Source organism: Bufo bufo, chromosome 2, assembly GCF_905171765.1.
Source record: "Bufo bufo chromosome 2, aBufBuf1.1, whole genome shotgun sequence".
Classification (NCBI taxonomy): domain Eukaryota; kingdom Metazoa; phylum Chordata; class Amphibia; order Anura; family Bufonidae; genus Bufo; species Bufo bufo.
In genome coordinates, this window is record NC_053390.1 from 494,248,658 (window position 1) to 494,265,853 (window position 17,196).

Here is a 17,196-nt window from a genome sequence, read left to right on the forward strand (position 1 = left end):
CCTTAACTTTGAACTTTACAGAAGCCTGCCCCTTTAAAAAGTGAGTTCCACAGCATCCCACCCCCTTGACAGTGAACTCCACAGGGGACCGCCTCCTTAACAGTGACCTCTACGGCACTGGCCCCTTAACCCTTAGGTCACAGTCCCCTTAACTTACTTCCACTATTTCTCGCCCCCTTAACAGAGACCTCCACATCGACTGCCCCTTTAACATTGACTGCCATAGTACCCTGCTTCCTTAACAGTGACCTCCACTGTACCCCACTCCCTTAACAGTGACCTCACTGTACTTTGCTGCCCCTTTTAATAGTGGCCTCCACAGTCCCCTCCTCCCTTAACAGTGTCCTCCAGTGCCCACTCCTTTAACAGTGACCTCCACAGCGGCCTGCCGCCTTAACAGTAACATAAACAGCTCCCTCCCCTTTAACTGTGGCCGCCCCTTTATTAGTGACCTCCACAGTATTCCGTCTCCTTAACAGTGATTTCCACCCCCTTAACAGTAGCCTCTACAGCAATCTGCCCCTTAACAAAGACCTCCATAGTGGACCATATCCTTAACTGTGACCTCCACAGCAGCCTGCCCTTAGGGTGTCCAGAGGTCCGGTTTTAGGCCGGACAGTCCGACTTTCAGACTCCCTGTCCTCCCTCCGGCGCGGGGCCTGGACAGACACAGTGATGTCCTTTTGAAGAGCTTACTCTCAGACAGTAGCACTGTGCTGTCTGAGCGTGAGCTGCTGTGAAAAAGTCACCCTCCCTCCCACCCCTACAGCTGACAGAAGTTGCTTTTTACCTTTAATTTTTCAATCCCTGTCAGCTGTGGAGTGGGAGGGGGCGTGGCTTATCCGGGTCAGGGGCTTGGTTTAGCAAGACCTGGGGGAGGGGTTGTTAATCCGTCTTTTGAGGGTGGCCTGAATGGCCATTAACTGTGACCTCCACAGCACTCCGCTCCCTTAACAGTGTCATCCACAGTGCCCTTCCCCTTTAAAGCTAACCTACAGCATTGAAGAAAAATGGCTGGGTTGTTATGGAAAGCTGGTGTAAAACTGTATGTATGTGGAGACTAAGGACCTGCGAGCTTCTATTGGCTGATAAGGGACATGTGACCATGTGTATGGCAGTTGAGATATGGAGAGAAAGACCTGCAGGCTTCTATTGGCTAATGTAGGTTATGTGATGTGCCATATTTGCATTTTTGGGGAATATCTCAGGAACGGTACGTGCTAGAGAGCTAAGACCCGGGCTAAAAACTTCCCGGACACCTGATGTACCTGTGTGCCAAATTTTGTGATAGTAAATGCGACGGTGCGTTTACTTTTAGCAGACATACATACACTCAGCTTTATATATTAGATGTTACTATGTGTTGCTGAGCTCCATAAAATCATTTGTATTGGTTTAGTAGACTATAGGCGGAATTTATTATGATGGGAATGTTTTGAAATGAATTGCATTTTTGTAATTTAAATCAAATTTATCAAACATGCACGTTGTTGGATAAAAACATCACATCTTCAACATCTTAAATAATTGGCCTGAAATGATTTTAAAAATCTCAGACAAGCCCTGCAAAGGTCACAAATAAAAATAAAAATCATCTAAGGGGTTGTTTACAGTTTTTGTACATCAAGTGGATATGTTTGTAAAAAGAAAACATGCATACAACCTATAACTTGACATACCCGTAGACTATAATTAGACATACATAGTTCAAAAGTGCATACTTATGACTCAGGTTGTCACAGTTTACGCTTCTGTATGTTTTCATTTTGCAGGATAGAAAAAAGTAGCATACCACGCTTTTCTGTCCTGCAAAGAACAAAAACGTATAGAAAAGTATACATTTAAAAAAAAAATTTGCAGTGAATGGTAGACCTATGGAAACGTAAGACAATCTGTTTCTATCATTAAACGTATCTGTTTTTATCCAGATACGTCCTACTTCCTTTAATATACTGTACTTCAAATCTTTAAGAAAAGGTTTCACAAAAATCATATGTTTTTTGTTTAAAATAAGACACAAAAGTATTGAAATGTAAAAGAATAGATAACCACAAAATTGCATATGTTTGTGTTACATTTCATTACTAAAACAGATATGTCATAAGTGGTAAAAAGTGCTCTTTAAAAAGAGAAGACTAAGGGACATATTCACTAACACGGAGGACAGCAATTGCCTGCCGTATACTGGTATGTCACCGCTGCAGTTTATAAACAAGCAAAAGCAGAATGACCGCATCGGCACTACAGAGAACGGTGCTGGAGAAAGGATTATTAATTATTTTAGGCTGTTGTAGGCCTTGTCTGAGATTGGGAATTATCCTGAACAACCCTGTGAAGTCCCTTCAGGTCTGTTCATTAAGGTGTTAAAGACGTGCAGTATTTATCAAACAAGGTGTAACTTTGATAAATTTGGTTTAGATTACAGCAATGCAGACTCAACAATAGATTTTTTAAAATCTCCTCATGATAAATTTCTATTATAATATACTGAACAAATACAAAAAGTTTTATGGAGCAACACAGAATGCTTCATAGATTGAGTATTGTATGGGAATGTAAATATGCATGATTAGGGTACTTTCACACTTGCGGCAGAGTGATCCGGCAAGCAGTTCCGTCGCCGGAACTGCCTGCCGGATCAGGCAAAACGTATGCCAACTGATGGCATTAGTAAGACTGATCAGGATCCTTATCAGTCTTAAAAATGCCTGATCAGCCGAAAAAATGCATTGAAATGCCGGATCCGTCTTTCCGGTGTCATACGGCAAAACGGATCCGGCTTTTATTTTTTTCACCTTTATTTCAGTCTGCGCATGCGCAGACCGGAAGGACAGATCCTGCATTCCGGTATTCTGAATGCCGGATCCGGCACTAATACATTCCTATGGAAAGAAAATGCCAGATTCGGCATTCAGGCAAGTCTTCAGTTTTTTTCGCCGGAGATAAAACCGTAGCATGCTACGGTTTTCTCTTTTGCCTGATCAGTTAAAATGACTGAACTGAAGACATCCTGACGCATCCTGAACGGATTACTCTCCATTCAGAATGCATGGGGATAAAACTGATCAGTTTTTTTCCGGTATAGAGCCCCTAGGATGGAACTCTATGCCGGAAAAGAAAAACGCTAGTGTGAAAGTACCCTTACAGAGGTAGAATTTTTAAATTGTGAATACTTGAATAATTGTCTGGGAAAGACTTGATATTGAAAAGAAGATTGGTGTTGGGTTTGAAAAAGTGACATAGAAACCATAACATGTGATGGGTTGGTCACACTATGACTTGAAAATATATATAAAACCATACAAACTGCTTAATTTTCAAAGTTGGAGACATGCACAAAATGTGGTATAATTTCAAACAGTGTATAAAGGTAAAGGTGATCTAACTGGACAAAAAAGTAATACAAACCGGATTCCAAAAAAGTTGGGACACTATACAAATCGTAAATAAAAACTGAATGCAATGATGTGGAGGTGCCAACTTCTAAAATTTTATTCAGAATAGAACATAAATCACGGAACAAAAGTTTAAACTGAGAAAATGTACCATTTTAAGGGAAAAATATGTTGAATCAGAATTTCATGGTGTCAACAAATCCCCAAAAAGTTGGGACAAGGCCATTTTCACCACTGTGTGGCATCTCCCCTTCTTCTTACAACACTCAACAGACGTCTGGGGACCGAGGAGACCAGTTTCTCAAGTTTAGAAATAGGAATGCTCTCCCATTCTTGTCTAATACAGGCCTCTAACTGTTCAATCGTCTTGGGCCTTCTTTGTTGCACCTTCCTCTTTATGATGCGCCAAATGTTCTCTATAGGTGAAAGATCTGGACTGCAGATTTGCCATTTCAGTACCCGGATCCTTCTCCTACCCAGCCATGATGATGTGATTGATGCAGAATGTGGTCTGGCATTATCTTGTTGAAAAATGCAGGGTCTTCCCTGAAAGAGATGACGTCTGGATGGGAGCATATGTTGTTCTAGAACCTGAATCTATTTTTCTGCATTGATGGTGCCTTTCCAGACATGCAAGCTGCCCATGCCACACGCACTCATGCAACCCCATACCATCAGAGATGCAGGCTTCTGAACTGAGCGTTGATAACAACTTGGGTTGTCCTTGTCCTCTTTGGTCCGGATGACATGGCGTCCCAGATTTCCAAAAAGAACTTCGAATCGTGACTCGTCTGACCACAGAACAGTCTTCCATTTTGCCACACTCCATTTTAAATGATCCCTGGCCCAGTGAAAACGCCTGAGCTTGTGGATCTTGCTTAGAAATGGCTTCTTCTTTGCACTGTAGAGTTTCAGCTGGCAACGGCAGATGGCACGGTGGATTGTGTTCACTGACAATGGTTTCTGGAAGTATTCCTTAGCCCATTTTGTGATTTCCTCTACAGTAGCATTCCTGTTTATGGTGCAGTCGTTTAAGGGCCCGGAGATCACGGGCATCCAGTATGGTTTTACGGCCTTGACCCTTACGCACAGAGATTGTTACAGATTCTCAGAATCTTCGGATGATGTTATGCACAGTTGATGATGATAGATGCAAAGTCTTTGCAATTTTTCGCTGGGTAACACCTTTCTGATATTGCTCCACTATCTTTCTGCGCAACAATGTGGGAATTGGTGATCCTCTACCCATCTTGGCTTCTGAGAGACACTGCCACTCTGAGAAGCTCTTTTTATACCCAATCATGTTGCCAATTGACCTAATTAGTGTTAATTGGTCTTCTAGCTCTTCGTTATGCTCAAATTTACTTTTTCCAGCCTCTTATTGCTACTTGTCCCAACTTTTTTAGGATTTGTTGACACCGTGAAAATTGGAATTCCTTTAAAATGATACATTTACTCGGATTAAATGTTTGATCTGTCATCCACGTTCTATTACAAATAAAATATTGACATTTGCCATCTCCACATCATTGCATTCAGTTTTTATTCACAATTTGTTTAGTGTCCCAACTTTTTTGGAATCCGGTTTGTACATTTATTTCATAATTTAAAATATAAGATATTGACTTCATCGTAATTTAAAGAGATTTTCTGGGACTTTACTGCTGATTACCAATCTTTTGGATAAGTAATCCCTATCGGATCGGCAAAGGGGCAGGTTTAAGGAACTTCTGCGCTGGAGCCAGGCTCCAGAACTACACAGCTCCGCACACTATAGTGGCTGTACCTGGTTCCTGCAGCCTCCAATCTGAGAGACCTTGTACAGAGCCATATGATCATGTCAATGAGCCCTTAGCATGGCTATACAAGGTTTTTCAGACAAACAATTGTTTGCTCCTATACAGGATGAATCAACGGAACCTGACAAAATCAGTGGGTTCACATAACTTTGTGACACATTTTAGCTCAGGGTCCTAAAAGGATGAAAATTCTCAATATTTGACCCAGTTTAAGAAGTGATAATAAAGTGTTAAAAGTAAACTTTGTAAATATTCTTTGTATTATTTTATGCAATGTTTTATGTTACTGCTAAAAGTCTAGTTGTTCTGGAGCAGTTGCAGTATGCTTTATTAAGTCTTGCTTTTGCACAACGTAATATGGTATTATAATTAAGTTCTATTTATAATACAGTATATACATTGGATTGATTAATTACTATTAATACACTGAAATGACTTGTTACTCTGTAGTTTAATTGATTTACATGTTTTATTAATATTAAATGATTGCTTGAAAAAGGTAGATGGAAACATAATAATTGTTTTTTTTTTCCTTTTCTTTTTTTTTTGCATCTGCTACTGTAGAAGTGGAACAAAGAGGTAATTTAATTTGTATCATTATATTAATATATAATGTCTCATTTATATACAGTGCTGTTTAACTCTAGAGAAAAAAAAAAACATCTGAAATTGTGGATACATAAACTAATATTAACAATTTAAGGATTCTTACAAACAAGTTTTGTCTTTTTATTATATTTTTTATTTTTTTTTAACAGTAACAAAATGTCATAAAGTGCATGCATTTTTTGTCTGCTTGTGGTTTTTGCCGCATTTTTAGTGGTGTTTTTTTGGCAGTGTATTTGCCATTTTCTTCATGGCATTTTTCCCTTATAGAGAAGGTCAGGTTATCAGAACGCCTGAAAAAATTTCAAAAGCTACAGCATGCTGCGCTTTGTAACCTTTCTCCGCAACATATTGGCCATGATGGCGCAGGCTCAGAAACGGAGTTGCTGACACCCATTGGATCTCCATCTGTACACCTTTGGTCCTCCGCAAAGCGATCGCAGGACTCTTATGTTTGCTGTGGCAGCTGGTGGCCTTACAAAGTCCTCTGGATCTGCCATGTGCAGAAGCCTTTATTGTGTCAGACCATCATGTAAAAAGACGACGTTTTGGCTACATCATAGCCTTTTTCAAGAATTTTAATGCTCGAAAAAGGATATGATGCAGCCAAAACGTTGTTTTTTTAGATGCTAGTTTGATGCAATAAAGACACCCTTCTGTAGATGCTGAAATCATTGGTGTTATTTAGATGTTTACTGGAAATCGGATTTGGATCGGTCGGTGAGACAGTCTTGCATTCCGGTGTTGTGAGGGGTGTTGTGCTGCTCTTAACTGATATTTTAGGATAGAGGCTTGGGCCTCATGCACACAACCGTATGTATTTTGCGGTCTGCAAAAAAACTGATCCGCAAAAAATACGGATGACTTCTGTGTGCCTTCCGTATTTTGCGGTACGGAACAGCTGGCCTCTAATAGAACAGTCCGATACTTGTCCAAAATGCGGACAATAATAGGACATGTTCAATTTTTTTGCGGAATGAAAATACGGAAACAGAATGCACACGGAGTACCTTCCATATTTTTTCCGCACCCATTGAAATGAATAATTCCGCATACGGTCCGCAAAAAAAACGGAACGGAAACGGAAAGAAAATACATTCGTGTGCATGAGGCCTTAGCATAGATCTTAGGTAACACACTGTTGCTTACCCTAACATTCTCTATTCTAAGATTTAGAAGTGACTTTCCTAGTTGTTTTTGCCACCTAAAAGACATGGTAAAAACAATAGAAATTTGGTATCACAATATTTGTATCAACCCGTAAAATAAAGTGATCATATCATATTTACTGCATGGTGGACCCCATAGAAATTAAAAACACTGACAAAATTGCAATTTTTGCCTTCCCCTCAAAAAAAAAAAAAAAAGAAGAGAAAACGTAATGAAAAATTACTATGTAAACCCAAAAGGCTACCGATATAAACAAAAATACAGCCCTTCCTGCAAAAAAATAAGCTCTCACACAGCTGCCTCAATGGAAAATTAAACATGTTATGGGTGTTTAGTATATGGTGATGCAAAATATAACAGATTTTTTATTTTTAAAAAGTGACTATGATACAAAAGTAGTAAAACCAACTTGTATCAACCTGAAGAAAACTAATAAAACATAAAAATAAACACTAACATTGTCAGCCTCAGGCATACTGTCTGGTAGGGTTGATCATTCTGATTTAACCCCTTAAGTACTGGACCCATTTTTGTTTTTGCATTTTAAAGGAAACCTGTCACCAGGATTTTGTGCATAGAGCTGGGGACATGAGCTGCTAGATGGCCGCTAGCACATTTGCAATACCCAGTCCCCATAGCTCTCTGTGCTTTTATTGTGTTAAAAAATGTTTTGATCAATATGCAAATGAACCTGATATGTGTCCTGTGTCCGGAGATGAGTCCAGCGGAAAGGAGCCCAGCACCGCCCCGCGTCCTCCGAATCTCCTCCTTGCTGGCTGACATCACAGAGCTGGAGCGCCGAAATCTCGCGATGCGCAAGCTAGCGCATGCGTAGTTCGTTTCCTGTGCTGATGCCAGCACAGGGAATGAACATGATGCCGACACTGCGCATGCGCTAGCTCGCGCATCGCGAGTTTTCGGCGCTCCAGCTCTGTGACGTCAGCCAGCAAGGAGGAGATTCGGAGGACGCGGGGCGGTGCTGGGCTCCTTTCCGCTGGACTCATCTCCGGACACAGGAGACATATCAGGTTCATTTGCATATTGATCAAAACGTTTTTTTTAACACAATAAAAGCGCAGAGAGCTGTGGGGATTGGGTATTGCAGATGTGCTAGCGGCCATCTAGCAGCCCATGTCCCTGTAATGACCGACGTCACGCACAGGGAGGATAAAAGGGAAAGCCCTGCCCAAGGGAGAGGGAAAGGTGGTGACCCCTAACTCACCTTGCGGCTGGCACCTGACTGCCCTGACGTCCCTAGACAGGTTCCTCACCCGTGCGGCGATCACGTGCCTAAACCCTGGCTTTCCCTAAAATGAGCCCTAGATAGTGAACGGGCCGATGGGATTGCTAGTCCGCACCACTATCACTAAGAGGGAAACACCAGGGAGAGGACAGACAAAACAGACAAACACATACACCCAGGTGGGCGATCACAATAGACCACAAAGGTCCAGCAGGGATTCGGAGGGTAGCGTTCTGGACCAACTACCAGAGAACGCAGCAACACAGCTCCAGAAGGTCAGAATAGATGTCCAGGCAGGAAGTTCTATCTCTGGCAACCAGAGAAGTGTGAGAGAGGAATATAAGGAGGTTTGGGAGTGCTGGACAAGGAACAGCTGAGGAGAAGGAGCTACGGATCCCTGAGTGAGCCAAAAGGGTTTGCAAAGCAAACCCAGAAAGCTACCATAAGAAAAACAGCCCTATCTTAAATAGAGCGTGCAGCCAACCGCTGCGACTTCCTGACCCCGGGTATAACGGAGTCAGGCGTGGTTCTCGATACCCTTGTGACAGTACCCCCCCTCTACGAGGGGCCTCCGGACACTCAGGACCAGGTCTCTCAGGATGAGAGGCATGAAAAACCCGAACTAGCCTGTCGGCGTTTACCTCAGACGCAGGAACCCACATTCTTTCCTCGGGACCGTAACCTCTCCAATGCACCAGATATTGAAGAGAGCGGCGGACCCGACGAGAATTAACAATTTTGGATATCTGAAATTCTAGATTACCATCCACGACAACAGGAGGGGGTGGCAGCGGTGACGGTTCTAGAGGTGGAACATATTTTTTGAGTAACGACTTATGAAAAACATTATGAATTTTAAAAGTCTGAGGTAACTCCAGGCGAAAAGCCACGGGGTTGATGATGGCTACAATTTTGTAAGGGCCAATAAACCTAGGACCCAGTTTCCAAGAGGGAACCTTCAATTTAATATTCCTAGTAGACAACCACACATAGTCATTCACTCCTAGGTCTGGACCTCGCGACCGTCTCTTATCAGCCATGCATTTGTATTTACCTCCCATATTTTTCAAGTTAGCTTGCACCTTCTGCCATACAGATGAAAGAGATGACGAAAACCGTTCCTCTTCGGGAACCCCAGAAGACCCCCCCTCTTTGAAAGTACAGAATTGGGGATGAAAACCATATGCACCAAGAAATGGTGACTTGCCAGTGGATTCCTGACGACGATTATTTATGGCAAACTCAGCTAACGGTAAATATGATGACCACAACTCTTGGTTTTCAGACACAAAACATCTTAGATATGTCTCAAGGTTTTGGTTGGTACGCTCAGTCTGTCCATTCGACTGAGGATGGAAAGCTGAGGAAAAGGACAAGTGTACCCCCAAACGGGAACAAAAAGCTTTCCAAAATTTAGAAATTAACTGGGTACCCCGATCCGAAACAACATCGGAGGGGACCCCGTGAAGCTACACGATTTCACTGACGAATACCTGAGCAAGAGTCTTAGCATTAGGTAGTGCGGGTAACGCAATGAAGTGTACCATTTTGCTAAACCTGTCCACTACTACCAAAATAACTGTTTTACCTGCAGACAAAGGTAAGTCAGTGATAAAATCCATTGACAGATGTGTCCACGGTCTATTGGGAATGACGAGTGGTAATAGAGACCCTGCAGGACGTGTATGTGAAACTTTTGCGCGCGCACAGGTAGAACAAGAAGACACAAAATCCAATACATCCTGACGCAACCTTGGCCACCAAAAACGACGAGACAATAGCTCCAAGGTTGCTTTACTACCCGGGTGCCCAGCAAGTGCCGAACTATGATGTTCCTTTAATAATTCGAAACGTAGGTTCAACGGTACAAACAATTTCTCTGAGGGGCAAGAGACCGGGGCGTCCCCCTGGGCCTCTAACACCTTCCCCTCCAGAACAGAGTGTACCGCAGAAACAACCACTCCTCTTTGAAGAATGGGCATCGGATCACTCACATTACCCCCTCCAGGGAAACAACGAGAGAGTTCATCAGCCTTGGTGTTCTTTGCCCCAGGACGATAGGTAATCACAAAGTTAAACCTGGTAAAAAATAGCGACCACCTAGCCTGTCTAGGGGTGAGACGCTTAGCTGATTCGAGGTACAGAAGATTTTTGTGGTCCGTAATCACAGTGACGGTGTGGACTGCCCCCTCTAAGAAGTGACGCCACTCCTCAAACGCAAGTTTAATAGCTAATAGTTCCCTATTGCCGATATCATAGTTCTTTTCTGCTGCAGATAGTTTTTTAGAAAAGAAAGCACAAGGACGCCATTTGCCAGGAGACGGACCCTGAGACAGCACCGCCCCCACTCCCACCTCTGACGCATCGACTTCAACAATAAAAGGCTGAGAGACATCAGGTTGGACTAGTACCGGTGCTGAGGTAAACCTCTCTTTTAGAGAGGAAAAAGCAACTTTAGCGGCGTCAGACCATTTAGAAAAATCAGTCCCCTTCCTAGTCATGTCAGTAAGGGGTTTTACAATAAGTGAATAATTTTTAATGAATTTCCTATAGAAATTTGCGAAGCCCAAGAACCGTTGTAGTGCTTTGAGGTTCTCAGGAAGATCCCAATCTAAAATTGCCTGGACCTTCCTAGGATCCATACGGAAACCTGAAGCAGATAAAAAATAACCTAGGAATTGTATCTCCTGAACGGCGAAGACACATTTTTCAATTTTAGCATATAATTCATTCGTCCGTAGGACCTGCAGTACTTGTCTGACATGCACCTCATGTGTTTTCAGATGAGACGAATAAATTAAAATATCATCTAGGTATATTACCACAAACCTGCCGATTAGATGACTAAAAATGTCATTAACGAAATGTTGAAAGACGGCAGGAGCATTGGTCAGACCGAAAGGCATAACTAGATTTTCATAATGCCCCTCAGGGGTGTTAAACGCTGTCTTCCACTCATCCCCCTCCTTAATACGAATCAGATTGTAGGCCCCCCTAAGATCAAGTTTGGAGAACCACCTAGCACCCGCAATCTGGTTAAACAGGTCAGGAATGAGAGGAAGAGGGTATGGGTCTCGGATGGTTATCCGATATAATTCGCGAAAATCTAGGCAAGGACGCAGGCCCCCATCTTTCTTTTTAACGAAGAAAAACCCTGCAGCCACGGGTGAAGAAGAGGGTCTGATGTGTCCCTTAGCCAAGCTCTCGGAGATATAATCTTTCATGGCTTGTCTCTCTGGACCCGAAAGATTATATAACCTGGTCTTGGGTAATTTTGCGCCGGGAACAAGGTTAACCGGGCAATCATAAGGACGATGAGATGGTAACTTCTGACAACCCTTTTCAGAAAAAACATCCTCAAAATCCGAAATAAATGTAGGTAGGGTAGTTATGGAGGCGACTAAGCAATTGCTATTTAAGCAATTTTCTCTGCACTGCTCACTCCACTCCGATATCTCCCTGGCCTGCCAATCCACCACTGGATTGTGCGCTACCAACCAGGGAAGACCCAGCACTACCGGAGTGGGAAGCCCCTCCAGAACATAACCTGAAAGCATCTCGTTATGGTGGTCCCCTACCCGAAGGTGTAAATTATGAACAATGTGGGTGAGGTTTCTCTGAGACAGGGGAGCAGAATCAATAGCGAATATGGGAATGGGTCTCTGTAACGTACAGAGAGACAAACCCATAGTGCGGGCAAAATGGGCATCAATCAAATTTACCCCTGCTCCTCTGTCTAGAAAGAAAGAAATAGTCTCCGTCTTATCACCAAAAGTAATAACCGCTGGCAACACAAATTGCGATGTACGTATGGAGGAAACGTATACCCCCCGGCTGACATCCTCCACACAGCCTGGGGTTAGTAGTTTTTCCGACGGTCTTTTGTTTTTGAGGAAGGAAGGACAGACATTAATAAAATGACCCCTCTCCCTACAAAAAAAACAAACCCCACGCCTACGGCGAGCCTCAGGGGGACGGACCTGACGAGTAGTTCCTCCTAGCTGCATAGGCTCGTCTAAGTCCGTACAGACTACTGCTGCTTGGAGGGGTTACCAATTGCTCCGGTTTTTTCAACCTGTCCCTAAGGCGTCTCTCTATACGGATAGAAAGGGACATAACCGCATCAAGGGAAAAGGGGGTCTCATATAATGCAAGCGCATCTTTAACCCTTTCGGATAACCCAGAGCAGAACTGACTCCTGAGAGCCGGGTCGTTCCATTGGGTATCCGTAGCCCACCTACGGAATTCAGAGCAATACTCCTCTACCGGCCGCTCTCCTTGTAAGAGTCTCCGTAATCTTGATTCAGCCAGTGCGACTCGGTCAGGGTCGTCATATATGAGACCCAAGGCCCCGAAAAACTCATCCACTGACCGAAGAGCCTGGGAATCAGTAGGTAAAGAGAACGCCCAGGACTGCGGGTCCCCCTGCAGCAGGGAAATAACAACCCCCACCCGCTGTTCTTCATTACCTGAGGAGTAAGGGCGCAGTTTAAAATATAACTTACAGGCCAGGCCTCACGGAATGTCAAAAACTTGTCCCTTCCCCTAGAAAATCTGTCAGGGAGAGGGACCTTGGGTTCCGCAACAACCTGGTTACCAGTAGCAACCGCTGGGCTTGCGGTCAGTTGTAATCGCTGCTGTTGCTGGAGGACCGACTCCTTCAATCCTGCCACCTCACAAGACAGGCCATGAAATTGATTGGACAGAGCAGCAATTTGATCCATACTGGATTCTAAGTAGGTAAAAAATATATATATATTTTTTTTACCTACACAAAATAAGGGCCAGAGTGTCATGGAACCATGAACCAGACGTACAACAAGAGATAAGTGAAAATAAGAAGGCTTTATTGAAAATAAAGCTGTAAAGCAAAAGTCCAAACGGATGGTGAAACCGAAGCAGAGTCTTTGAGAGGCCAGGGGTCAGGAACCAGAAGGGTAGTCAGACGAAGCCAGGATCAGGAACCAGCAGGGTAGTCAGACGAAGCCAGGATCAGGAACCAGCAGGGTAGTCAGACGAAGCCAGGATCAGGAACCAGAAGCAGCAGCAGTCTTAGAAGCATGTGAACACAGGAGGACCAAGCAAGGAACTGAAGCCACAGACCTCCTATATATATGAGCTAGGCATCCAGCTCCTCCCAGTGGGAAGGAGGAGCCGCAGGGTGGAAGGCTACAAGAAACCCAGAAACCAAGATGTCCGCCAGCACATGTCAAACGAAGGAGAACAGCAAGAAGGTAAGACCATGACACAGAGATAATGTAATGACCGACGTCACTCACAGGGAGGATAAAAAGGAAAGCCCTGCCCAAGGGAGAGGGAAAGGTGGTGACCCCTAACTCACCTTGCGGCTGGCACCTGACTGCCCTGACGTCCCTAGACGGGTTCCTCACCCGTGCGGCGATCACGTGCCTAAACCATGGCTTTCCCTAAAATGAGCCCTAGATAGTGAACGGGCAGATGGGATCGCTAGTCCGCACCACTATCACTAAGAGGAAAACACCAGGGAGAGGACAGACAAAACAGACAAACACATACACCCAGGTGGGCGATCACAATAGACCACAAAGGTCCAACAGGGATCCAGAGGGTAGCGTTCTGGACCAACTACCAGAGAACGCAGCAACACAGCTCCAGAAGGTCAGAATAGATGTCCAGGCAGGAAGTTCTATCTCTGGCAACCAGAGAAGTGTGAGAGAGGAATATAAGGAGGTTTGGGAGTGCTGGACAAGGAACAGCTGAGGAGAAGGAGCTACGGATCCCTGAGTGAGCCAAAAGGGTTTGCAAAGCAAACCCAGAAAGCTACCATAAGGAAAACAGCCCTATCTTAAATAGAGCGTGCAGCCAACCGCTGCGACTTCCTGACCCCGGGTATAACGGAGTCAGGCGTGGTTCTCGATACCCTCGTGACAGTCCCCAGCTCTATGCACAAAATCCTGGTGACAGGTTACCTTTAACTTTTCCTCCCCATGTTCCAATAGCCATAACTTTTTAAAATTGTTCATATAGCCATATGATGGCTTATTTTTTGCAGAATAGGTTGTATTTTTTAAGGGCACCATTTAATTACTATGTCTGTTATTGTAAAAAAAAAGGGCAAAAAAAAATCTTTGTGGGGTTAAATTGATTAAAAAAAAAATGGTTTGGGGGGTTTTGACATCACAGCATCGCCTTTTTATGACACCCATAACTTTTTTATATTTCAATCCACAGAGCTGTATTAGGGCTTGTTTTTTGTGGGATGAACTGTACTTTTTATTGGGGCTATTTTTGTGGTACGTACGACTTTTTGATCACTGTTATAAAAATTTTGAGTGGAAAAGGTGACAAAAAATGGCAAATCATGTTTTCCGTTATGGCATTAACCACATCAAATTTTTTACATGATTTTAATAGTTTCAGACATTTTCCACATGTGGCAATACCTAATGTTTATGTTTTTATTGTTTATATATTTTATATGTAAATTTGGGAAAGAGGGATGATTTAAACTTTTCATATTTTATTTTTCTTAAATTTTTTAAAACTTTTGTTTACTTTTTTTACAGTAACATTTAACCCCCTTAGGGGCTAGAATCTTGGATCTTTTGATCCCTTGTCCCATTCACCCTATTATAGATTCTATTAGGTTGAATGGGATTTTGACACGCTTCCTGCTGAGCTGTGTTTCTGCACAGCTTATCAGGGAGCTTACCATGGGAGCATGGTATGCTTCAGCCTGCCATGGTAACCGATCGGAGCACTGGAATTTCACTGCAGGCCCTCCAATTGGAAGGCAGAGGTATCCACATCCCTCTTTCTAACTGCACAAATGCAGCGATCAATGTTCATAGTGGCATCTAAGGGGTTAAATGATGTGGTTCGGCGTGATTACTGTTCCACGTCATTGTTGCCATGTGCCTACTGTATTATATAGCTGAAACTCGACACATATTGCACAAGGTGTCACTACCAGAGCTTTGAGGCGTTCTCACAGCTCTGTTTCTCCACCCCTGTGATGATGTCACTACTAGAGCTTGGAGGAGTTCTCACTGCTCTGTTTCTCCGCCCCTGTGATGAGGTTTTTACTTTCTGTTTCCTTCCTCCCAGCTGTTCCTCCTGCGTTTGATTTCCCTGCCTTTAAATCACCCCTCCTCCTTTTGTAGGGTGTGGATTATATTTCTCATTGAGTTGTAGCTCTTGCTTGAGTATCTTCACTTGTAAGCTACCATTTCACTGGACCTGTGTTCTGCTGCAGCAAGTACTCCGGATATTGCCAGCTGTCTTTCGATCCGTCATCTCTGCTGCTGCAGCTCCTTCAGCTAAGTGTGCAGACATTGTAGTGTATCTGTTTATTTTCTGACTGGATCTGAGGCGACCACGGTTCCCTCCATATACTGAGCAGGGCACCGGTGGCCGTGCCCCTTCCACTATTGTAGGGGTTACAGTGGTCATAAGTCTTAGGTACGCGGGCATGCCTCGTTCCACCATTTGGATCCGGGCATGTGCTTTAGCAGCATAGGGAGAGCTTTGAGGGTCTGACAGGGGTCACCCTTTATCCTCCCTAGTTTGGGTCCGGTCAGTAGCTCCATTTACTGTGTATGCTCTTGTTGCTCACATACAGCCGTGACACAAGGTCACTGCAGCAATCTGCTCCATACATTATCTCAGCCTCTGTAACATACTGATATGTCGTAGTGGCTGAAGGGGTTAAACAACACCTTTCTTTGCAGATTAGAACTTTGGAGCACCAGAGGGTGGGGCTCAATTCTTGGAGCACTACTTTTGTAACACCCCTGTGTTCTGCACACCTCTCCCTCCCCTTGATTGACAGGGCTAGACATTAACATGCTGAGGACAGAGCTGTGCTTATATACACTACTTACTATAATCTTACTATGTTGAGAATAGATGTTTTCTGTGATTAGAAAGCTAATACATATTACTTGTTTATTCATATGCACAATATATGATTCGAAAGCAGTGATATGTAATTGTTTTCTAAGTATATAAAACCACTATTCTCAATATAGTAAGGCTATAACCTTTTGTTATGGTTTAAATAAGGTAGAAGAAAATCCAGAAGTCTCAACTGGGATTTTGAGCCTGATGCATCTACATGCAAGGCTGACCACTTGCATCCAGGCTGCAGTCTTATCATCTTGAGAAGAGTAGTTTTCTATACTTAGAAAGCTGATACATTTTACTGGTTTCTTTATCATCAGATATTATGTCTGTGAATAAACCAGTAATATGTATTAGCTTTCTTAGCATAGAAAAAGCACTGCCACTATGAAGTAGACGGTGTGCAGGTAAGCATTGGATGCTAAGGTTCAAACCCCCACTAATTTGAAATTGATGACCTTTCCTGAAGGTTATCAGTTTCATGAAACCAGAGTACCCCTTTAAATAGGGCCATTAAAACACACAGCTCATCCCAGAAGAAACAAGCTCTCATATGGCAAGATGAATGGAAAAGTAACAAAGTCATGGCTCTTGGAAGGCGGGGAGCTGAAAAGGTAGAATTTTTTTTTTTTAAATGCCTGTGGGCCAGAGGTTAAAGGGAATCTGGTACCATAAAAAAGCAGTGCAGTCTGCAGCCAGCAGGTTTTAGAGCAGAAGAAGCAGACTGATATAAAGTTTTATGGGAAATTATTAATCAAAACTTGTCATTTATTCATTTAAATCTCAGAGTTAGGCTAATTTCACACTTGCAGTAGCCTTTTCAACCTACTAGATCCGTTCTACCCCAAGTGCCGCTGGAGTTCTGGCCCTATTCACTATAACAGGGTTGGGCCGGAGGTTCGTCCACAGCACAGCAATCATGCTGAGAGGTGGCCGGACAAAAACTACAACTCACTGCGGTTTTTGTCTGGCCACATCAAGGCAAACATGCCGAGTGGCCGGACAAAAACCGCAGCGTGTTGTAGTTTTTGTCTGGCCCGTCCCCATTATAGTGATGGACCTCCAGCGGCACGGTGGACTTGCGGTAGCACAGATCCAGCAG

General features: G+C 43.5%; 1 protein-coding gene across 2 annotated transcripts in view; it reads left to right on the forward strand.

Annotated features, from left to right (window-relative positions):
• The window catches only part of ADGRL3 (adhesion G protein-coupled receptor L3), a 1,148,457-nt gene that overhangs the window by 157,007 nt on the left and 974,254 nt on the right, over nt 1-17,196 (forward strand). For both annotated transcript variants that reach the window (XM_040417792.1, XM_040417793.1), the window contains exon 4: nt 5,759-5,773. In XM_040417792.1, coding sequence (XP_040273726.1) covers nt 5,759-5,773 — 15 coding nt within the window. The remainder of the gene's footprint in view (nt 1-5,758; nt 5,774-17,196) is intronic.